Source organism: Vulpes lagopus, chromosome X (assembly GCF_018345385.1).
Source record: "Vulpes lagopus strain Blue_001 chromosome X, ASM1834538v1, whole genome shotgun sequence".
Classification (NCBI taxonomy): domain Eukaryota; kingdom Metazoa; phylum Chordata; class Mammalia; order Carnivora; family Canidae; genus Vulpes; species Vulpes lagopus.
In genome coordinates, this window is record NC_054848.1 from 38000902 (window position 1) to 38026307 (window position 25406).

Below are 25406 nucleotides of genomic sequence, written 5' to 3' on the forward strand. Positions count from 1 at the left end.
ATTTCACTCCAGTCATATTGACTTTCTGTTTCTTGAACATGTCAAACTCATTCCTCTTTTTTTAAAAAAAAGATTTTATTTATTTATTCACGAGAGACAGAGAGAGAGAGAGAGGCAGAGACAGAGGCAGAGGGAGAAGCAAGCTCCACGCAGGGAGCCAGATGTGGGACTTGATCCCGGGACTCCAGGATCACACCCCAGGCCAAAGGCAGGTGCTAAACTGCTGAGCCACACAGGGATCCCCAAACTCATTCCTAACATAGAGGCTTTGCACCAATTGTTCCCATCTCCTATAATACTTTTCCCCCTAACAACATGTTCAACATCTCGTGTCTCAGCTGATACCTCATCTCTAAGGAAGAGGCATTCCTTGACTCTTCTCCATCACCTCTCTCTATTTTATTTTCCATGGACACCTCACCACTGGCAGGATTTTGTATGTATGTATGTAGGTAGGTAGGTAGGTAGGTATTTGCTTAATTCATTGGTTATTTATTGTATAATCATCTTCACTAGATTATGAACTATGTGAGGGCAGGGATCTTACTTCTTTTGTTTCCTGTTTTATCCCCAGCACCTGAGAGAAGACCTGGCATGTAAGTATCCTCAATGAATCATTGTTGCTAGCCGGAAAGAATGCAGACAAGTAGATTAGTTCATCTGCGGAGGATGAAGAGCAGCTCATTCTGCAAAGGGCTTACCCTGGTGGCTTCATCAGAATGCATTTCTACACAAAAACTGATGTAATCACAGGGGCACCACCTCGGTTAAGCATCTACCTTCAGCTCAGGTCATGAACTCTAGGTCCTGGTATCGAGTCCCTGCATCCGGATCCCTGCTCCACAGGGAGTCTGCTTCTCCCTCTGCCTCTCCCCCCACCCCCGGCTTGTTCTCTCTCTCTCTCTCTCTCTCTCTCATAAAATCTTTTAAAAAAAACCACTATGTATTGCAAAACTTAATTTATTTTTATTTTTTAAAAAGATTTTATTTATTCATGAGAAACAGAGACAGAGAGAGAGAGAGAATGAGAAAGAGGCAGAGGGAGAAGCAGGCTCCACACAGGAAGCCCGACGTAGGACTCGATCCCGGGTCTCCAGAATCACGCCCTGGGCCAAAGGCAGCACTAAACCGCTGAACCACCTAGGCTGCCCGCAAAACTTATTTTTTTTTTAAATACTTTTTCTTTTTTTTTTATTTTTTTTTATTTTATTTATTTATGATAGGCACACAGTGAGAGAGAGAGAGAGGCAGAGACACAGGCAGAGGGAGAAGCAGGCTCCATGCACCGGGAGCCCGACGTGGGATTCGATCTCGGGTCTCCAGGATCGCGCCCTGGGCCAAAGGCAGGCGCCAAACCACTGCGCCACCCAGGGATCCCCGCAAAACTTATTTTAACGCCAATGTGAACATTTGATCCTTAGTGTCCTACATTAAAATTTTCAACCCCAAATTTTCTGTTCCAAATAGCTTTTGAATTACATATCTAATACAAAATTTTTACAAGGGGAAAAATGCCAATATGGAAATGGAATCTTCTACTGGGACAAGGATTCAAACAGGTCCCCAAATGACAATACAGTGTCCACCCCACAACTTGTCTGTCCCACATTTAAAGTCTATAGAGTTTCCTTTAATCAATAACGCCATCTGGGCATTGGTTAGAAAATCCAACTGTTTCCTCTGCCGAAGATCAATTGAGCATCTGATATTTTAAAGAGATATATTTAAGGCTTTTGTTAATTATTAATGTTAATTATAATCCTCTGGAGCATTTACATCCTATGCCTGCACCATTATATAGTGGAAGAGAAAGATACCTGGTCTATATTGTACTAGTTACTTATGGAAATTTCTTATATATTAAATAAGTTTTGATATTATACTGTAGCTGAAATATTTGTGTGTGCACGCATGTACGTGTGCATGTGTTTCTGTACGTTAAACAACTCTGTACTCTAGCTTTGGGCATAGACTAAAATTGTAATATCAGTCAGCATTCCAACTTGAAAGGTGAAACCACCTCTAATGGAAGAGGCCAGTGCTGTCTTGTGGAAAGCAGGTGTAATCCGGACCCAGGAATACTGCAATCCTAGACAAATTCCTCTTAAACAAAGGAGCCAGTAGAATTGAAAAAGCCAGAGTCACTACTTACACTCATGGTAGCAAAAAATATATATATCTTTAAAAGCCTTTAGTAGGAGGCACCTGGGTGGCTCAGTGGTTGAGTGTCTGCCTTTGGCTCAGGTCGTGATCCCAGGGTCCTGGGATCGAGCGCTACATGTGGCTCCTGCATGGAGCCTGCTTCTCCCTCTGCCTAGGTCTTTGCTTCTCTGTGTGTGTCTCTCATGAATACATAAATAAAATCTTTAAAAAAATGAAAGCCTTTAGTAGCAGCATTTTAAATCTGGAAAATTATGCTGTCACATCATGTTCTTCTGTACCCCTTTGTCCTTCTGGATTTCTGTTTGATTCAGTGAGTCTTTACTTCTGGGGCTCCTTTTTTCTCTCTGTATCTTTGTGATGGTCTCCATGCTCATTCTTAGCTCTGCATCTTACTATGTCCATCTGTACCATAGCCCCCCAATTCCTTTTGCCTCTCCTAACCAACCCAAACACAAAGCCAATATTTATTTATTTTCCCATATGTTGACTTGGCCAAAAACATGCAGGTTCAGAGATTTGGATGTCATCTTAGCACAGGTGAGTTTTGAAACCACTGAACACCCCTAGAGTTTTGTGAAAGTAATAGAATCACAATACAAACCTCACATAGAATAATACCATGAGGAAAACATGTTCAAGGAAGTTTCCTTATTGGATTAGGCTATTTTAATTATAGTATCAGAATCATCCTGTGGCTACTGGCCATACACCTGGGTGTGAAATCCATGCACGAAAAGTGGTTGAGAGGCTCACAGAGGACTACGTGCATTAGAAGGGCATCACAGTCCTCCAGACAGAGCATTTCAACATCTTGGCTAAAATGTTTCTAGTAATAGTTGCCCATTAGTTCAGAAACATGAACACCAGCTCATTCAAAAAGAATGGATTCTACCCCGTATTCTAACTACAAGTCAAGAAAAAATTGAACTAAAAATAGCCCTCCCAGCAAATATAATTAAATAATAGACCGAAGAAGAATGATCAACTTGGCTAGTAATTAAAAATGAAAACCAACCATTTTCACCTCTCAGTTTGAGAAACTGAGAAATACCATTTTTGCTCTCGATTTGAGAAAGACTGAAAAAAAAAAAAAGAGATGATACAAAATACTGCCAACAATGTGATGAAACAATTCTGGTTGAAATTGTCATTGGTTAAAACAGTTGAGAAAAACAACTTGGGGACACCTGGGTGGCTCAGCGGTTGAGCGTCTGCCTTCGGCCCAGGGTGTGATCCCGGAGTCCTGGGATCGAGTCCCACATCGGGCTCCTGCATGGAGCCTGCTTCTCCTCCCTCTGCCTGTGTCTCTGCCTCTTGTTCTGTGTCTCTCATGAATTAAAAATAAAAAGGAAAGAAAAACAATTTGGTGATAATCTGGCATATTTTTGAAACTGCCCATTTCTTTAAATCCAAAACGATTACTCTATGATTCAATTCTAAGAGATAATACCACATATAGAATAATTAGTATTCTTCAAGATCTTGAGTGCAGCATCATTTATAATAGCACACACAGAATACATAATGTCCAATAATCTGGTATTAGTTAAGTAAGCTATGGCACATCTATTTGATATTAATTAAATTATGTTCAGAAAGATTGCAATATTGTGAAAAATGTTTATGTTTTAATATCAGGTCAAAGATACAAAATTGTGTCTGGAATGTGACCGTAAACATAAATGTGTGGCACAGGTGTGCATGCACACACACACAGAGAGAAAACAAATGCACAAAAAGGCTGGAAGAAAATATACTCAAATACTAAGAGTGGTTGTTTTGTTTTGTTTTGTTGTATATTTTTTTTTATTGGAGTTCGATTTGCTAACATATAGCATAACACCCAGGGCTCATCCCGTCAAGTGCCCTCCTCAGTGCCCGTCATCCAGTTTTGTTTGGTCTTAATTTGAGTAGACTCCAAGCCCAGTAGGGAGCCCAACATGGGGTTTGAACTCACAGCTCTTAGATCAAGACCTGAGCTGAAATCAAGAGTCAGACCCTCAACTGACTGAGCCACCCAGGTGCCCCAAGAGTGGTTGTTTTGGGTGGTATGACTTAAATATGAAATTATAAAGATAATTCATCCAGAATTAGTGTAAAAATAACTTATTTAGTCATGATATCATGGAAGTAGTTTTATTTACTAGACTGTTTCCAGGATTTGCTAGAAATATAAATTATTGACTTTTGTTATAAATTTATAATCTTTAGAGAACAAAAATAAAGCAGAGTCACATAATTCCATAAACTCTATAAATAACAGTATATCTTTTTTCATATTGCTACTGACCCTCCGGATTTCAGAAAAAAAATTCTATGTGAGCACATTGACAGAAGTGCTTTCCCAATGCTCAACTGTATATCAAACCAAATAAAAATAAAATCAACTATGTGATATTTTATGAAATTTACTTACTTTACAACCCAATGACCAGATCGGGGAAGGGAGAGAGGATGTACATTATTATTTCAAAGCTTAGGCGCTGTTTCCCTTAATTGCTTTTTCTTTCAACACCACCAATGTATCTTTATTAGATTACCCTGTGAAATTTGGAATTTAATAACATTGTTTATATTATGCTTTCTAAACTGATGAATACAATGTAATTATTGTTCACCAATTAAGGGATTGAATTTGGCATCATAATCTGTAACTTCAGGCTCACGGGCCATGTAAAATGCCCTAAAATTCATAGGAAAGCTGAAGAAAGGAAAATACTTAGTATATATTAAATGTAATACCTAAATGCACACACACACATATTCATGTAAATACATACATTTTATATATATATAGAAGTACATACTTAAATATACACATATGTATTTTCTTTGGTAGAGGTTTTCGTGTCAATATGGGGGCATTTTGCCCAAAGGATCTGTTCCAGTCCCAACCATCTGGGAAAAGCCTGTGTGAGAAACAGGCAGCTCAGCTGGTCAGGCACCTCCACACACATCCCTTTACTACAACTAGAGGCCCCTCCTGTCTCCTTCCAGTCTCCTTGTTCAATACAGTCAACTACTCCTCTTTCCAGAACGCAATACAAAATAACTACTTTTTAGGAGTGCCCACACTATGTAGTATCCAGAAAAAAATCACTACAGATCACATTTTAAAATTTTAAGATGATTCTCAAAAGGTTAAACACAGAGTTACCATATGACCCAAGCAGTTCCACTCCTAGGCATATACCCAAGAGAAATGAAAACATACGTCCACATGAAAACTTGCACATGAATGTTCACAGTAGCCTAATTCACAATAGCCAGAAGGTAGAAACAACCCAAATGCCCATCAACTAACGAACAGATAAACAAAATGTGCTCTATCCATACAATGGAAAATTATTTTGTGATAAAAAGAATGAAATACTGATACCTGCTATGACAAGAATGAACCTTGAAAACATTATGCTAATTGAGATGAATGATAAAGATGTGACACACACACACACACACACACACAATGGAATATTACTCAGCCATCAAAAAGGATGAAATCTTACCATTTGCAACAATGTGGATGAAACTAGAGGGTATTATGCTAAACAAAATAAGTCACTCAGAGAAAACCAGTTATTGTACAGTTTCACTCACATGTGGAATTTAAGAAACAAAACAGGATCATGGGAAAAGGAGGGAAAAATAAAACAAGACAAAATCAGAGAGGGAGACAAACCATAAGAGACTCTTAGCTTAGGAAACAAACTGAGGGTCGCTGGATGGGGGAGGGTGGGGGGATGGGGCAATTGGGTGATGGGCATGAAGAAGGGCACGTGTTGTGATGAGCACTGGGTGTTATATGCAACTGATGAATAACTGAACTCTACATCTGAAACTAATTTTGAATTTAAATAAAATAAGATATTAGAAAAAGAAAGAAAACATTATGCTGATTGAAAAGAAGCCAGACACAAAAGCTCATGTATGGTATGATTCAATTTATATGAAATGTCCAGAACAAGCAAATATCTAGAGACAGAAAGTATATTAGTAACTGTCAGGGTTTGGGGCAGTGGGGTTTTAGTGGTGGTGGTATGGTGTTGGGAAATAGTAAATAACTGCTAATGAGTGTGGGGTTTTCTTTTGGAGAGATGAGAATGTTTAAAAGTTGCATTGGGGTTGTGATAACACAATCCTGTGAATATGTTAAAAATCATTAAACTGTATAATTTAAATGAATGAATCATATGGTATGTGACTTATATATATGTGTGTGTGTGCGTGTGTGTGTGTATACATTGTATATGTTCATCTAAATAAAGCCATAACTAAAAAAAATTAAGGTGATACACAAATAATGAAGCAACAGAAAGAGAAATTAAGAAAGCAATTTCATTTACAATTGCACCAAAAATAATGAAATATCTAAGAATAAACATAACCAAAGAAGTGAAGGACCTAAAATTTGAAAACTATAAAACACTGATGAAAGAAATTGAAGATGATGCAAACACATGGAAGGATATCCCATGCTCGTGTATTGGAAGGACAAATATTGTTAAAAAGTCCATACTACAGAAAGCAATTTACCCGTTTAATGTAATCCCTATCGAAATACCCAAAGCATTGTTCACAGAACTAGAACAAATAATCCTGAAATGTGTATGGAACCACAAAAGACCCCAAATAGCCAAACACTCTTGAAAAAGGAAAACAATGCTGGAGGTGTCACAATTCCAGATTTTAAGTTATATTACAAAGCTGTAGTCATCAAACAGCATGGTACTGACACAAAAATAGACACATAGATCAGTGGAGCAGAATAGAGAGCCCAAGCGCAAACCCACAATTATACGGTCAATTAATCTTCCACAAAAGAAGGAAGAATATACAATGGGGAGAAGACAGTCTCTTCAACAAATGAACAAATGGTGTTGGGAAAACTGGAAAACTGCATGCAAAAGACGAAACTGAGCTATTTTCCTACATCGTCTCATTTTCGGCATTATATTTTTCACTGTATGCCACACTTCTATGTTCTATTTTAAAGGGCTTCCCTGATGTGAAACCCTTGGAGGCAAATGCATTTCAGAACCTCAATTCTTTTCAGATTTTAGAGTACAGAGGCACATATTATGAGACAGCTCTAGTGACAGCTGGGACAGCCGCCTTGAAATCACTGGCATTATTATGACTGCGGTAAAACATATGACTAACAGCAACCCCCACACATCAGTTCTGATCAGGTTTTGCTGAAAGTTCTAGAAAACAGTTTCAATTTTCAGAGTTCTGGGTGGGCATTTGGGCAGCGCAGATAAGGAACTGTGGTCTGAAGCACAGTAGATTAGAGACAGCTGCCATCAGATAAGTGCTGAGGACCCTGGTGTCGAAAATGGGACAGGAAAACTCAGGGCAAGTGAGGACACTCCTTTCATGGAAGATATAATTTCCTACAACTAGATGGTTTAATAATTTGATGGTGGGTTTGGTAGAAACCCATCCTAATCCCATCCTGAGTATTAGAGTAACTCAGAAGGTGGGGGGCAATGCAGAAAGGTACAAACGCAATTTAAAACCAAAGTTGTTAATGTAGTTCTTAAAGAAGGATTCGATAAACTGATTAATATTGACTGTGAATCTGTGAGGTACGGGCACAGGTGGTGAAGAAGACAGAGTGCCCAGGGGCTTACAGTAGGGAGTACAGAAAAGGTGCAAAACCAGGTGCCACGGGAAAGCAGAACTGGGAGAGAAATGTAGTTTGCACAGGGCTGTCAGATATGGAGATTGAAAAAAAAGACTTTTATTTATTTTTTAAGGTTTTCTTTATTTATTTGAGAGAGAGCGTGTGCACAAGCATGGTGGGGGTGGGGGAAGATGGAGAAGCAGACTCCCCACTGAGCAGGGAGCCCCACGCAGGGCTCAAGCTCAGGACCATGAAATCATGACCTGAGCTAAAGACAGATGCCTAACCAATTGAGCCACCCAGGCACCCCCAAAAAATGAGTTTTAAAGTAAGTTCTGAAAGATGGTCAGGAGTCACCAAAGTGGCAGGTGTTGGGGGGCAGAGGAAGAAGAGCTGCAAAGAGATTCCACATGGATAAGAGCAAGTATAAAGGCCAGAGCCTGGGGTAGATTATTCACGGACATGACCGTAGGCCAGTGTGACTGCAGAGCCGAGAGACTGCTGGCCGATGGCGGTTTCTGAGGTAGGCAGGGGTCAAGCCTCCAGTGTGTCTGGGCCACAGTCAACATCCTGGACTCAACCCTGGGGTTAATGGAAGTTACTGAAGGGTCTGGAGCAGAGGAGTCACCTCATGAGACTTATGTTTTAGGAAGATTGCCCTGCCAGGAGAACTGTCTGGAAGGATGCATGCCAGGCTATTAATAGGGGTCACTTCGGGAAGGTTAGGATAGGGTGAAGGCCAGAGGAAGACATGGACATGGCCAACAAGCACATGAGAAAATGCTCCGCATCACTTGCCATCAGGGAAATACAAATCAAAACCACAATGAGATACCACCTCACACCAGCGAGAATGGGGAAAATTAACAAGGCAGGAAACCACAAATGTTGGAGAGGATGCGGAGAAAAGGGAAGCCTCTTACACTGTTGGTGGGAATGTGAACTGGTGCAGCCACTCTGGAAAACTGTGTGGGGTTCCTCAAAGAGTTAAAAATAGACCTGCCCTACGACCCAGCATTGCACTGTTGGGGATTTACCCCAAAGATACAGATGCAGTGAAACGCCGGGACACCTGCACCCCGATGTTTCTAGCAGCAATGGCCACAATAGCCAAACTGTGGAAGGAGCCTCGGTGTCCATCGAAAGATGAATGGATAAAGAAGCTGTGGTCTATGTATACAATGGAATATTCCTCAGCCATTAGAAACGACAAATACCCACCATTTGCTTCGACGTGGATGGAACTGGAGGGTATTATGCTGAGTGAAGTAAGTCAATCAGAGAAGGACAAACATTATATGGCCTCATTCATCCAGGGAATATAAAAAATAGTGAAAGATGGGATCCCTGGGTGGCGCAGCGGTTTGGCGCCTGCCTTTGGCCCAGGGCGCGATCCTGGAGACCCGGGATCGAATCCCACATCAGGCTCCCGGTGCATGGAGCCTGCTTCTTCCTCCGCCTGTGTCTCTGCCTCTCTGTCTCTCTCTGTGACTATCATAAATAAATTTAAAAAAAATTTAAAAAAAATAGTGAAAGGGATCATAGGGGAAAGGAGAGAAAATGAGTGGAAAATATCAGAGAGGGTGAGAGAATATGAGAGACTCCTAACTCTGGGAGATGAACAAGGGGCAGTGGAAGGGGAGGTGGGTGGGGGGATGGGGTGACTGGGTGATGGGCACTGAGGGGGACACGTGACAGGATGAGCACTGAGTGATATATGTTGGCAAATCGAACTCCAATAAAAAAATATACAAAAAAAAAAAAAAGGATAGGGTGAAGGCCAGCAGATAATTAACTTCATCTTTGAATGACTTCATTGGGTTCACTTCTGGCAACAAACATTTTTTTTTTGTGGCTTAAAGATATCGGAAGTTGAAAATTTTTTCCTCATTAAAACCGAATTATACTTCCTTTTGTGTAGGAATGGAGTGGGTAGATAAGCCATTATGCTAAGTGGAATAATCCAGACATAAAAGGACAAGTACTGTCTGGTTCCATTCATATGAAGGTCCCCAGGTAGTCAAATCCGTGGGGGCAGAAAGCAGGATGGGGGGTGCCTGGGGCTGAGGAGAGAAGGGAATGGGGAAATCAGGTTTAGTGGGGACAGAGTGTCAGTTTAGGATGATGGCAAAATCCTGGAGATGGATGGTGGTGATGGTTGTACGACAGTGTGGATGTTCAAATGGTGCATTTTATGTCACTAACCCCAGCACACTGCTGGCCTGTCCTGAGTGGGAGCCAGTGAGGGTTGGGGGGGGCGGTGCTCCAGTGGCTAGAGAAATGCCCCAGGCAAAGATTTGCAGCTGTCAGAAGCCACAGGTCCCTGTATATGGGAAGGGGTGCTGAGGGGCGGTGGTGGGATCACTACAGTGTCTGCCACAAAAGTCAAGGGTCTTGGCTTGAAAACTGGTCTGAAGGTGGTTCTGTTTCCCCCAAGCAGGGAACACTGGAAGCAAAGCAAGGAGCAGTGGGCCAAGGAGAGCGAAGAAGAAGCCAGACAGGTGGCAGGGAAGCAGGACACCGGAATGGAGGGGATAAAAAGAAGTGATGTGTTCAAATGCCCGGTGAATACACAGCACAAGGAGCTGCAAAATCCTCCCTTAGATGGCGGGAACTACTCTGGAAAACACTTTAGTTGAATAAGAGCTTACAGGGGCCGCCTACCCTGTCCCACTCTGTGCCACAAAGCTCAGATGCCAAAGATGGAGCAAACAATATTCAAGCAGACAAATAATGTGAGCACCAGAGCAGCTCTCAACCTGTGTTTCCATTCCTCATCTCATTCTGACCTTCCACTTAATATAAAATTACGCAGATCAATATACTGCACGTGCCACCTTATAGGAAGGATGGATTTGTTGAGAACGAAAAACCTGACATTGCCTTTCTCAGGTGTGCAAGAATTACAGGAACCAAGGTCCTTGAGAAATGCCAGGCAGGTGTTAGTGCTACATTTTGCATATGTATTTTGTGTTTCTTCCTCACCCCTCGCTGCAATTATGTTAGCAGTGAGATTGAATAAGCTCTCACTTTGCAAATCATTTGCAGATGTCCCTCTTCATCACTGAAGTCTTCACTGTATTTGACAACGTTTGAAAACGGATGCCAAGAGTTTGTATGTAGAATGCATGGTCTGAAGATGGGTTTAAATTCTAAGTCCTCCCATTTTTTTTTTCAATCCCTGTTTTCAAAGAAAAGGGATTCAAACAGCACACAAGTATAGATCTTCACTGGACACGTAAAATTCACTATTGCTTTTAAATTTAAAGATTGGTTTCAGGACGCCTGGGTGGCTCAGGGGTTGAGCGCCTGCCTTCAGCCCAGGGCGTGATCCTGGAGACCCAGGATCGAGTCCCACATCGGGCTCCCTGCATGGAGCCTGCTTCTCCCTCTGCCTGTGCCTCTGCCTCTCTCTCTCTCTCTCTTATTAATAAATAAATAAAATATTAAAAAATAAAAATAAAAGACAGCTTTCCTGAAATGTACCTTTAAAAGAACACAGGAGGAGAAAAAAAGTATTTTGCCAGTTTCTCCTGCTTTTCATAGTTTTTGCTCGCCAACAAACACCCAAGAATAAAGCAAGCCGAAGTCCCACATGATTTTTCTTCTGCACACAGTTTTTGCTTCCTTCTCCCCCCCACCCCCACCCATCGCCTTAGAGTCATTTTAATCTCTTTATACTTTTTTCCATTTCTCAGACCAGTCTGCTGGAAGCTCAATACTGTGGACCAGCAGACTGATTTATCTACAGAAAACTCATTTTCCCCTTGGACACATTCTCCACGATATCAGACAGAAAGGAACTAGGGGAGAAAAGCAGATCACAGGCAGTGTGTTTTGGATGGTCTGCCTTTTATCAACGAGGACCATGTGATTTCCTTTCAGACTCTGACCACTCCTGCGTGCAGCCCGATTTCCAATGACATAAAAGGTATGTATGGTATTTCACCCCTCCGAAGGCCTGAAAGATCATACCACCTATGAGTAAGCCTGAAAAAACTAGCAGATGACACAACACCTGACAATCAAAACCAGAGTCATCGCCACATCCATTCTGACTTGGCCCAAAGGTGAGCTCTGTAAAGGTATACAGAGGCTTCCTTTATTTAACAAGTACATTTATTTTTGTATGCACAAGCCAACAATTAATGGGCACAGGAAATGTAACCTCACTTCATTTCCTCTTGTGTGTGTGTGTGTTAAGCTTGAACTGTTTCTTGATACTCATTCCGGGCATCCAGCATGTAGAAGGCGCTCACTTCATGTTTTCTAAGTGAGAGACTATCAGGAGGGTGATGGCAACTCGGGCTGCCAGCCAAGAGTTGGGGTAGATGGTAAACACAAGGGGCAGAATCACCGGATTAGAAACTAGCCAACAATTGCCTTTTACAGATATTTTTGTAAGTAACGAGCTTTGTCTTTTTCAAGCAGAGAACAGAATCCTCAAAGTGTTAATGTCATTGCATTACTAATAGTCTGGCTCTGTAAGGTTTGGCTTGGTGGGGCATGGGAAGAACAGGATCTCTCTCTTCTTAAATCATTTGTTGACTGCAGAGGATCGTATCTCTGGACATGCCAATTCAGAATGTTGTAACTCATTTAAATGCTATCAATGATCGTTTCCAAAAGTACAGCCAAAAGTTACCTGTCAAAACTCTACAACACGCTCCTTTACATTCATGATCTATCTTCCTCGTTCATTTGTCAAATCCCTCTATTATGAATGTCCTTTGACCAAAGACCGCCAACCTGCTGCCCTCTCCACTCAAACACTACCAACCCGTTCCCTCACTTTCTCCCTGTTGCCCGTTTTTACAATCACTTTTAGTATCTTCAATTCCCTTCGAGAAATCCTACAGGAAGCTGCATAAAATAGCAGCAGAATTATGGGAAGAAGAGAGGTGTGCACCAACAGTACTATTTTGCCAAGAACCCAGAATCTGAGGTGGACCCAAAATGATAGCCTGGGATAGATGGACAGTCCGTGACCTTCTGTGTCTAGTCTTCACAGATTATAGTCCTTTGTTTCAGAATTTATCCCTTGGCTACATTGCCACAAATGTTTCCAATAAAGGAAGAAATCTACATTTGTAGCAATTCCAGATAAGAGGCTATGGATCTCAGCTCTAAATCAGCCCACGGAGTGGTAAGAGAATTAGATTTCCTGCAGCTTGTTTGGGCCACTATAGAGGTCAGCCTCCACCCTCCGCCCTGTTCTGGGTGCTCGGGCCACCTAAAAGATCCAGAACTGATGAAGTTCAGCACTCTTCCCAGGCCTCTACCTCCAACAGAAGAAAACCTCATGGTTAGAACCTCTTGTGATGTACAGGGCAAAAATACCGTTCAACTACTGTCTATCAAGATGAGGGTCCAGGGCCAGCAGCCTCTGAGACAGATTTGCATGTAGGTGCTTCATCAGGGTTCAACAGGTGTAAGGAAGTAAGGGAAGCAGGACTGGTCAGAGAGAGGAGTTGAACTGAGATGCACAACAGAAGCCTCAGTCAATCTCACAGGGAGCCCCAGAGCTGAGAGTGCACATCAGAGTTGTGTTGAAGTGAGGCAAGGGGGCCATGCCTCTATACTCCTCCATCTGTTGCAGGCTGCTGCAAGGTGCCCGCAAAGCAAGGGGCGTGCTCTTGGGTGAGTCAGATCCCCTTAGTCAAAGGCAATTTCCAGAGAGGGACTCCACAATGAACAAGCAGATGGCCAAAATTCTCAGCAGGTGGGGGAAGAAGTGCCCTGAAGGGGGGGCTCTGACAGCCAACCACGCTGCCATTTTAGGGCCAATGATAAGAAGAGAGAAGTTGAAATCTCAATGGCCTGTGTATATTAGAGCGCAGATTTTTTTTTAGAGCGTAGATTTAAATTTCAACCATTTCGAGCGATGTTTGAAGGAAATATAGTTGAATTGGCCAATTAGATCTCTGATAAATCCTATTGCTGAATGTTCTTTGAGGCCCCAAGGTGACACTCTCATCTTCCTCTCCTCTGTGGCGTCTGAACCAGATGAACATATCTTTCTCAGCATCTGCCACCCAGCATTCACTTGTTTCATGTTTCACATTCACCTGTGCGGAGCTGTATGTGTCTCCCTCGGCCTGACGTATCCCTCAAAGATGGAAAAACATGTATCACCCATCTGTCTATTCCCACATCAGCCCAATGCTTGGTAAACAGGGCTTCTGATAAGCATTTATTGAATGAACAAATCCATCAAGAAATGAGCAAACTTGACTTCTTTTTCTCCCCTGTGGAAACAACAGGATGAGAAAACACACTTGATGAAATGAGGAGCTCATCTGAGTGTACACCTTGGTCTGGGCTTATCAAGGGCTGTTTGATTTTGACCAACCGGCATAGCATGAAAGGGCTATTCAGAAACTGTCAACTGTTATCTTACAGGACTCCCAAATAAACTAAAATCTAACACAGATTGGAATGCAAACTAGAGAGGAAATTAAAATGCGAAACATGAAACAGCTGTTTGATCCTCTGTTACAAAAGACTGTGGACAAAGGCTATGTCCATTTCTTATCTAGATGGGTAAAAATAATCACAGAAAATTATTTGTTACAGAGCTATTTTCTTTTCTGCACTGAAACACAACAGAATTATCTAATTATGTCAAAGTTCACAACAGAATTATCTAATTATGTCAAAGTTCTAGATGCACAGGATAAATGGTGTCCAAAAAACTTAGAAGTATGATAAAAAATATAACAGTGGACATAAAGCACTCATTGCCAAAACCAGTCGCAGAGAGCAAAATTTACTTGCCACTACAGAAATTTTACAAAACTGAAGACATTCGTAATTTCTAGTTGCTGCAACTTCATTAAGTGACAACTACAAACTGGATGAAGGAGCATGACTTTCTCTGTATCGTGCCAGCGTGAGGGGGAACGTTGGTTGCCTGTTGAAGTAACTAAGAAGCCCATTATTGCAAATCTACCCTAAAGGAGACTGGCAAAATTATCTTGGGAATGACAATTTTGCATTAATTACTAAATGCCTTCAAAGGATTCCCAACATTTATTTCTAGAGAATTCCTAAAGAAATCATCAGAATTATGCCCAATGGTTTAGGTATAAGGATGTTCATAATAGCTTTGTTTAAAATAGCAGAGGTTGGAAATACAAATCTTCAGCAATAGATGTTGCTTAAATAAATACAATCCTATGAAGAAATATAGTTACGGAGATCTTATGGGACAAGTGCATTTAAGACATGATTAAGCAGTCGTGTTATTATTTATTTTAAAAAACACCAAATAGATCCAAAGGTGATGTGCAAGAAAAAAATACAAGTGACATTAGTAACATTTTTTTTCTTTTTGGTGGGATCAATTATGGATGATTTTCATTCTCTTTTTGTCCTTTTCTGCAATTTACAGATTTTCATAATAAATATGTATTATTTCTACAATTCGTGTTATTAAAAAAATGTTCCCATGTCTCCAAAAAATTTCCTTAAACTATAAATCATCAGGGAAAAATGCAATTTCATACCCCCTTTTTTTATGATTTCCTTTTTTTTTTTTTTTTTTTAGGGATAGATAGGGAGTGTGTATGTGTGCTTGAATGCGGAGAGGGGCAGAGGAAGGGGGAGAGATAGAATCTTCTTTTTTTAAAAAAGATTTATTAATTTGAGAGAGAGAGAGAGCATGCACAAGAGCAGGAGGAGAGTCAAAAGGAGAGGGAGACAAGCAGACTCCCTGCTGAGTGGGGCTCAATCTCATGACGTGAGTCGAAATCAAGAGTTGGACGCTTAACCAACTGAACCACCCAGGTTCCCATGTGGTTTCATCTTTCATTTATGTCAGTAGCCTCTCTTCTTAAAAAAATTTAGAGGGAGTGTTGGTTATCAAATAATTTGCCTATTAATTCTTTACTTTATCCCAAATCATCTGAAAAGGGGGCCTTGTCAAATAACAAAAGCCTTTCCAAAGAGCTCGTTGCTTTAATGTAGGAAACTGGAAAATAACCCAAAGAAACAAGATGGAATTAAAGACATCATCATGAAGACATGATTAAAGACAGAAACACAGCTGGAATCATGGGAATAAAAAGTTGCTCCAACTCCAAAACACGAGGTCAGGATCCCAAATTCAATATGAAAGAATCACTGGAAATGTTTGAGAGGTAAACCAAAATGGGAGTGGTTGTTCAGGCTGGAAGGAGAGCAAACAAAGCTAAGGACCTAGCAGGACACCTTCCTCATTGTGCAATGCTGATAAATGTGGAGGAGGAGGATGTGGCCAGAGTAAAAATGTCCTACGGAAGAGATGACGAACATCAGATCAAGGGTTTAAGCTTTCGACACAAAGTGGAAATTAACTAGAACCTGCCACTTAAGATAGCGCTGAACAGGGACTATGGTATTACTAACATTTGAAAGGTCATCCCTACCTGGAAGTGCTTCCTGATTGTGCCTTCTCTCTCATGAAACAGTAGGTTTCAGTGACAACTTTGACATAACAAATAGGATAGGCTGTTCACTTTGTGTTGGAGACTGCCCAAGATGTGAGTCTGTCATTTAGTAAGCTGTGTCACAGCCCTTGGGCAGAAAAATCTCTTTGGTTTTATTTAAAAAAAAAAGAAAAAGGAAATTTTAAATAAAGTCACGTCCTTCAATTTCAGTTGTAAAACTTCAGAGGGAGAGCATGAATTACTATCTTTGTGATACTTCCTTTTTGGTCACCTCGCAACCTGTTCCAGAATTTCTATCCATTTTTTGGCTTCCCTGGCTCCACGGGTTGCCCTCTTCCACCTGTCAGGCAAGTAACCGCCCACCTTATCTTTACAGCAAAGATTTTCAATGGCTCCCTATTTCCAACTACAGATGGGACTTGCTCATAAAGAGAGGAGTTCATTCCTCAGGACTGTAATTTTATTCAAAGGAAGGGGTTGTAAGGCCTGGGATCGGCCCTTTGGCGTCTCTTGGTTTGCTTTTCCTGAGACCGAAAACCAGGTGCTCTCCCTAGGAGGTGAAACTTTACCAAAATGCTTGCATCTTCAGTCACGAATGATCCTGTTAAAGCCAGCAATTTTTTAGCTGGTGAGAAATTTATATGACTTGGATGTTCCTAATCAGGAAGGAATTTTATGCCATTAATACACCCCTCTCTTAAGGGAAATAATTACTTTTATGCGGGGACATTATGAAAAAGCTCACCCTCACAAACCTGAGGCCCTTCCAGATGCAATGCTGCACATTTAACCTGAGCAAATCTCATTCTGAACATAACCTCTCAGTTTGGCTCAGTTTGGGACTCAGGAGAGTATTTGATCTTGTACATTTCCAGGATCCCCCTCAGTTAATACCACCTATTGGCAGGGCACCTGGGTAGCCCAGTCAGTTGAGCATCCATACTCTTGGTTTCAACTCAGGTCATGATCTCAGGGTCCTGGGATCAAGCCCTATGTCAGGCTCTGCACTCAGCATCAAGTCTAGAGTCTGCCAGAGACTTGTTTGCCCCTCCCTCTCCCTCTGCTCCTCCCCTGCTTGTACTCTCTCTCTCTCAAAAAAAAAAAAAATACTGCCCGTTGACTTGTAAAAATGGCACAATTAACACTGACTGACATTCCAGGAGGTAGTTCTGGGGCCCTCCCTCCATTTTATAAACAAGGATCTGGAGGCTGGGGAAGTAGGTAAATAACCCAAGCCACAGTCAGGGACAGAGGGAGGACGTGAACCTAAGCCCTAGGTCCACAGAGTCCTTGTGTTTCAGTGCTCTGTTATCCTGCTTCCTCGAGAAGGTGAAAGGTTTGCTCCATGTTTTCTATAGGTTTCTAGCAGTGGAGCGTACCTTCTCTGGGTCCAAAAACCTGGGAGGACCCACGATCTTGACCAAGAGATTCAACTGACAGTAATTCTATTTCTGGGAGCTAGAGTGGGCTGGGTTCCTTGCTCAACACCAGAGACGGGGGCATAAACCACAAGAAGGCCCAGACTGTGAGCAGCCTAAGGTCAGACAAGGGTTCATAGATGCTTAAATGGGTCAGTTAAATTAAAATTGGTTAAGACTGTAAGTAAAATAGCCATCAAGTCCAAAGATGAAAACGGTTAGTGGTAGTTCTGATACAGAGTCACCTGCAACTGTACATATTTCATTTGTCCCAGGTGCTGACTGACATTCACCATTATACTATACTATATTACAGGTCTCATCACCTGTAATAATTTAATAGTCATTAATCTTTTTTATTTTTAGAAAGAGAGAGAGCACAAGCGGAGGGGGTAGTGGTGAGGATGGGGAGGGGGTTGGGCAGAGGGAGAGAGAGAGAGAATCTCAAGCAGGCTCCATGCCAAGCACAGAGCCCAGTTTGGGACCTTGATCTCACAACTGTGATATCATGACCTGAGCCGAAATCAAGAGTTGGATGCTTAATCCACTGAGGTACCCAGGCACCTCAATAATCACTAATTTTAAATGTCATTCAAACTGTAGAAGTTCTAATACAATATTCATCAGTCAAGCGCATGTGTGTATATAGTGCGAATCTTCACAGGAATAAAGAAATGTACGCATATTCGAATTTGTTGGTAACATACTAGCTGTCATTGCTGATATCTGGAGAAATAATACTTGGCACCACAACATTTTATGGACTTCACTGTGTCAAAGGAACATGGAAGTGCTACTCAGGTCCAACGTGTTAGAGAAGGAAGTTAATACTAAATGATCTCTTCTCGATCATAGGCTAAATCTGGCCAGAGGGGCCACCTGTGTAATTTGTTGTCAAAAATGCAGGAATCGCTAAAGCAGCTGATTTTCAGTTACAAGCTGTGGTGTTTTAAAACAAATTTTGATGACATACATTATCGGCCACATTACTAAGATCCTCTTGATGTGTGTGTCTTTGTAGCCATGGGAGTGTGAACAAATGATGTCAAAACACATTCCACATTTGTGTTACAGGGGAAGTGGCCAGCTCCAATAATTGGCAAAGGTTAACAGACTGGAACAAGCTGCCATGAGATTTTCACTGGAAGCAGAAGAAATCAAACAAGGAAACAAATGCCAAATTGAGTAACAGTGGGGTGATCCTAATATTAATGTCCACCCAGCACCAAATGGATTAGAAGTGTTCATTAACAGAAATGTGTTCTGCAGGCAGAATTTCTCACACATTTCTCTCTTAAATATATTTTCAATATAATTAGAGTTTAAGCTTTTTCTTTAAACTTTGCTGCTGGCATTTATTTATTTATTCATTCATTCATTCCTGAAAGACATAGAGAGGCAGAGACACAAGCAGAGGGAGAAGCAGTCTCTCTGCAGGGAGCCCGACGTGGGACTCGATCCCGGATCCCAGGATCACACCCCGAGCTGAAGGCAGACGCCCAACCGCTAAGCCACCGGGTGTCCCTCTGCGGGCTTTTAGATCATCTGTGTTAGTAAATCATATACGAGCCAAGAAAGTAGGGCTGGGAGACAGCATCCCTCTACAGAATAATGGTCTATGAATGTGTGTGTGTGTGTGTGTGTGTGTGTGTGTGTTACTGTATGCACACCACTAACCATTTCCTCGACCTGAAGTTTGACAGCGGAGTCAGCTGGCCCAGTGCCACTTCAGAGCCATCTGTGGTTGGTGGCCATTTGTCAGCCTGTTGAACAATAATAGCCAGTGTCTACTGTGTGCTTGCCAGATGCCAAGCCCTTCACGCACATTTTCTCTTTTAATTTTCTCCACCACTTTTCAAAGTGGATACTGTGATTATCCCTATCTTCTGGATAAGAAAACCAAGACACAGGAAGGTTACCAATCTCTCTTACGGTGGCGCAGCTAGTTAGTGGTGGAACCAGGGTAGATGCCATGCTGTCAACAGGGCCCCATCATTGCCCGGACCCCTCAACATCTCCAGCCAGAAGCGAAAAACGCTGCCATGGATAATGGCCAAGCCGAGCCTGGAGCCTGGAGACTATAGAAGTATTTAGAAATCATGACTCTGGTGGTGCCTGGCTCTGCCCGCATGGACCACCGGGCAGGCCCCTCCCACCGATGTGCCCCAGGTATTAGAATCAGCCAGAGGGTATGAGGCTCTGTCATCCTTAACCCTCAGAGCTGCTGGGAAAAGTCAAGCTCTGAACACCTTGCCCAGCATGTGGACGGCACTCGAAATGCTCACTCTTGTTATTATTTATTATTAATAAGCAATTAATCCTGTCCAATGAATAAATAATATGTGCATGTATTATTAATACATTTGTCATTATAATGAAGACAGGAGGCAGGTGGCTGGAACGAAGCCCCGGTCAGAACCTGAAAGCAGTCAGGCCAGGGTGCTGCTGACATCCAGATCTGGGGCTGCCAACGTTTCTCTTGACAACGAACACGGTGGCGAGTCCCGGAGCTGGAGGTGAGCCTGAGCTCCGGAGGCCCCTCGCTGGAAGGAGCAAAGGGATGGAGGAGGCAGGAGGAGGCAGGAGGAGGCGGGGACGGGCCAGGTCCTTACTGATGCCTGCACTAGTGCCACCTTAAAAACGCCTCACAGCAAGAAAAATTATTAGTTGCTGAGGAGGAGGAAATGATTACACAGAAATGCCTGCTCCTCCTCCCACAGGCCGAAAAATCCTAGCAGCTAAACAAGGATGTATTTTCCAAAAGGTTTAAGCTGAAGCCGTAATGACCAGCATGTACATTCTTTCTAATCCTAGCAACAGCCCCCTCTTGCTGATAAAGGCGTCAGGTGTCTCAGTTCAGTGAGGCTGCTGAAGAATAGGGAGGTGAGGGAACTTTTATGGTGACACAGTAGGTACATGTAGGAAATGGGATCCATAATGAGTCTGTTTGACACCAGAGCAGCTATTTTTTTTTAACACTGCCATACTGCCTCTCTGTAGCCTCTCTTTGACAGGGGATCTCCAGATTTCCAAGCACTTCTATATAATTATTATTTTTCCAAACATTCAGGTGGGTTCTAGGAGCCCAGCGATGTCCTCCATCTTTCCTCATCAAACGTGAAGATGAAGTTTTGCCATTAACACGCAGGCCACATCTGCTTACCGCATCCTTCAACTCATGACCCCTCGTGGGCCATCAATGACAGCCCCTGCCCAGGCCGGGCCCACTGGTCTGGAGCAGGCTCACCTTCCCGGCCCGCACGGGGCACCTGCCACGTGTGGGTTATGGTTTGGAAGGCTGGCTCCAACTGTTGCAGGATCTCAACCAACCTCAGAGGGCTGAATGTACTCTCTCAAGCCTGGCAAAAAATGTCTTCCTTTCTGCTTCAAATTTCCCTATTTTTTTTAGCTTTTATTTTGAGGATTGAGCAAGAGCCATTCCAGAATTGCAAAAGATAGTTTCCATGGCTTCACCAACCCAAACACTGAAACCGAGACACAGGACAAGAAAGAATATGCTTCTCTCCAGCTCCATGTGGGAAACGCTGTTACTTTGTCAAAACTCCAGAGATGACCTGGCCCTTGGGTGGAAGACATTTCAGTAGGTGTGCATTTATATGCTGCACCAGTTTCTTAAAAGACTTTTCGCCAGTACCCTAGTATTTTTCAAATCTCAAAAGAGAAAGTTGTATATTAACCAGCTGTACCTCCCGTACATCTGTGTTTATCCTAAAAGGGGTGATTAAAATTTGCTGATGGCTTGAAAGACTATCAGAGAACTAGCAGAATGTCCCAAGTTTAATAATTAACAACATTTAAAAACCAGAGTCAAATTCCGACACTTCTAAACGGAAATCATTGTGTGGGTCACCTCCTCATTCTAGAATTCCGATTGGGCCGCTTCTCCCACCCTCCGTGTGATTTGGCACGAAACACAAAAGGGTTGGTAGTAAGTAGGTGGGTATGAGTTTCAGATCCAATCAATTGCTACTGTGTTGGTGTAAAGTTAAAGTTCACCTCCCCAGGCTCCGGAGGCTCAGCCCAGTGGAGGGGAAAGTGAACAATTTACCAACTCGCAGAAAAGAAGCAGGTGGCAGGGGAGAGTAAAACAGAGGCATCTCATCCAATCCGGGGGGAGGGGGGGTTAAGGGCAGTCCTGGGAGACGGTATCTCAGCCAGGGTATGAGGTTAACCAAGTGTCTTTCAGCATCTGTTTCCTCCTCAAACTACAGAGGATGATGGAAGATACCTTGCTCCTTTCTACCCCCTCTTCCAGCCTCTCCTGGGCTTCCTCTCTTCTCTCTTGGTTTCATTCATTTTATTTGCTTCAGTGGTTTTGGCTAAAACTTGTCCATCGCAGGCACCTGTGAGCCTAACTTCTCTTCTGCATTTCCACCTGCTAGACATCTGTCCCCGAGCATCCTCCCAGCACCTCCGACTCTCTGTGTCCCATCCGTCTCCCACACCTGTTTCTCCATTTGATGTCCCTCTTTTTGCTAAACCATCACCATATTCTTATGACTTGACACATGTCACTCTGTGAATGAAAATCCTCTGTGGTCGTTCTTTGACCACACAAAGAACTAAACCTGTTGGGGATGATGTACAAGCCTCCCCACAATTCATCCTACCAGAACCCCTCCCCCCCACACACAGACACAACTCTCTACACTAAAGTCCCTGAGGCTTCCTAAGCGTGCTCCTGCATTCTTTCACATGTTTGTGATCTGGCATCATCTGTTTCTTAGCTCAAAATGCTTTCTTCATCTAGTCTCCTGATGAACTCCTATCCATCCCTTAAGACCTGCTTCAAATGTCACCTCCTCTGTGAAGTCTGCCCAGATTTTCTCAGGCAGAGTTTGACATTCCCTCCAATCGCCTTCTCTGGGACTTTGTGCATGCACCACTAAAGCATCTATCAGGGGTCACGAGTATTAATGGTTCAGGACTCTGTCTTCCACGTTAGCTTGTGAATGCCCCCAGGGCAACATCCCTGTATAATTCATCTTTTATTCCCTTTGGGATAGGATGTGGAACAGGAAGCAAATGGGCATCGCATAAATGAATAAAAAATTTATGAACGGACTCCTCTTGTGGCAGGTACCCACTCTCGACCTTGTATTGTCTTTGCTCGGGTATCTCCTCTCCCTTTCTGGGTGGACAAATCTTCCAGGGCAAAAAGCAATGTGATCTGTTCCTGCATCCCCTATCGCAGCTTACTCCAGTGCCTATTGTTTGAATAAATGAGTAAACTTCTTATAGGACCTTGTGTCATACGTCAGACTTCACAAAGCTATTGTCACACACATTGTTTCACTTGCCCTTCACGATGACCCTGTCATCTAGCTCTGACTCACTGGCGTTACCTTCATGCAGCAGATAAACCCACTGAGGTAGGGCCTTGGAACCTTGCTTTCTTGGTTTTGAGAACAATGCCTATTCCAGGTAATGTTCTTACGAAAAGGCAGATCTGTTCACCTGTCCCATGTTTTGAGAGTCTGGAGGTGAGTGTAGAGGTTCACCGCTGCTTGTAAATAAGAGCCAAAACCCTTGTCTACTCTTCCCCAACAAGCCTGACATGAATAACTGGAGTGACCCTGAAAGCTTGGAGTATGAATCAGAAAGACCAGTAGAAGGGAGGAGGGAAGAGAAAAATCGGAACCTATTAGACTTTGGGCAAAAACAGACTTTGGGAGCCGGGCAAGAGAACCTCCAGCTTCTGTGAGATGGGAGGCTATGTGAGTCAGTGTCAAGAAGCACTCAGTAATATTTTCTAAAGCACCTAGGTAGAAATGCTTTTAAGTCCAAGTTCCTGTGGAAGAAAAAAATGTCAAAAATAGTGCAGGAAAAGGGGATTGATTGAGCCTTAGCCCACCTTAACACCACCATTGTGCTTATGTATCTGTGTCCCTGCAGCACTCAACACAGCTTGGCAGAGTGAGCTCCGGAGGGTCCCGTAGACAGAAGTGGTAGCCTGAGGGACGCCTGGGTGGCTCAGCGGTTGAGCATCTGCCTTCGGCCCAGGGTGTGATCCTGGAGTCCTGGGATCGAGTCCCACATCTGGGTCCCTGCATGGAGCCTGCTTCTCCCTCTGCCTGTGTCTCTGCCTCTCTCTATGTGTGTCTGTCATGAATAAATAAGTAAAATCTTTTTTTTTTAATAAGTAAAATCTTAAAAAAAAAAAAGTGGTAGCCTGAGATCTGAGCCAAAGGTGTGGAGGGGGCAGCACAGGACCGGGATCAGCACCCAACATCCAAGGCCTTGGTTTAGTCACCAGGTCCAGCAAGAATCGGGTACCTCTGTCCTGTCCACTCACGGGGAGCAGGGACTAACCCTGCTCTTGAGACCTGGTTAGGGCAAGTGTTGGCCAACACATCCAATGGTTTGGAGAGGTGTCCTATCTACTTCTCAGGCACCAGGAGGCCCTGGGACTTTGATCAAAGCATCTCCAGGGGTCTGTTTAGCTGTTCTGGGAGCATTGTTTAGTCCAACTAACCCCATCCCACTGACCTGCCCTCCTCAGAGGGTAGTTTCCCCCACTGACCCCATGCCTCCCTCTGGCTTCTGTCTCTGTGCCTCGGTGGGCATGCACACAGCATCCCTGTGGTGGGCTGGGCAGAGGGTGGTCTCTGCCCCCAACCCTGCCCATATAGGCTAGGCCAGAGAGTCAAGCTTCTCCATTGCAGCCCTGTTGCACTTGTACACGCAGCTTGTTCATCCTGCTCTAAGGGGGGTGGTGGGAGGGAAGAAGAGCTCTTTGCCCCCAAAGTCCCTGCTGCCCCAAGGGGTCCGTGACAATCACAGAAACACAGGGTCAGGGCTGTCTCCGGCAATCCATTGCCTCAGGGTCCAAGCCCCGCTTTCGGAACCAGGAGCTGTTCAAGGTCGTTTCCCGGCTACAGCGAGGATCACAGCACGCTGGGGCGCCCGCCTGCTTCACGCGGGGGCACGGAGCGTCCAGGTCAGGTTGGAGCAAGTGACGGACCACTGCGTCACCCCCGCCAGAGATCTCTCGCCCGCCGGCCCCCTCGCTCCTCGCCGCCTCGAAAACGCCCCCAGCGCAGGCCTGGCAGCCTTCGGAGGGAGAAGTTCAAGGCCTAGCCCCAGCCCCGGCACAGACTTTCGGCCCCCGCTTCCGTCCAGGACCGCCCGAACCCTGCCCGCGAGGGAGGCTCAGCGCGCGGCGCTCGGGACCCGCCGGATCCCCGCCCGCGCGCCCGGAGTCCCGGGGCCCCCGCCCCCGCCCCCGCCCCCGGCCCTCGAGCGCCCGCGCGCCTCCCCCCGGGGCGACCACCTGTCGGGGCGCCGGGAGGAGGAAGGCGGGCCGCAGCCACCACTGACCTGAGATGCCGCCCCCCACCACGACCACGTCGCACTTGCCGCTCATGGCGCTCGCCTGGCTGCGGGCCGCCCCGGTGCCCGCCGCTCGGCCGTCTGGGTCTCGGCCCCCGCCCGCCGCGCTGCCCCCGCGCGCCGGCGCCGCCGCCCCGCCGCTATATCGCCCGCCCCGGGCCCCGCCGCCGAGCCCCGCCCCCGCCCGCAGCCCCGCCGCCCCGACCTGGGGAGGGAGGGCGGGCGCCGGGGAGGGGAGAGCACCTGGGGCCTGCACGGGCCGCGGGGCGGGGGCGAGGAAGAGGCCGGCAGCCCCGGGCCTGCCTTCTGCACGGTCTTTATTTCCCCATCAGCCTCCCTGGTGCTGGGGGGGGTGTTGCTGGGAGGGTGGCGTGTTGGGATGGCTTCCTGCAGCCCCCCCATTACTCCCCAGAATGG

The 25406-nt window shown here is 44.3% G+C and overlaps 1 protein-coding gene across 1 annotated transcript in view; it reads right to left on the bottom strand.

Annotated features, from left to right (window-relative positions):
• Positions 1-25150, bottom strand: part of MAOB (monoamine oxidase B) — a 118201-nt gene extending 93051 nt beyond the window's left edge. Inside the window, exon 1 of the mRNA XM_041740907.1 lies at positions 24978-25150. Coding sequence (XP_041596841.1) covers positions 24978-25023 — 46 coding nt within the window. The 5' untranslated portion in view covers positions 25024-25150. The remainder of the gene's footprint in view (positions 1-24977) is intronic.
• Between the last annotated feature and the right edge of the window lie 256 nt (positions 25151-25406).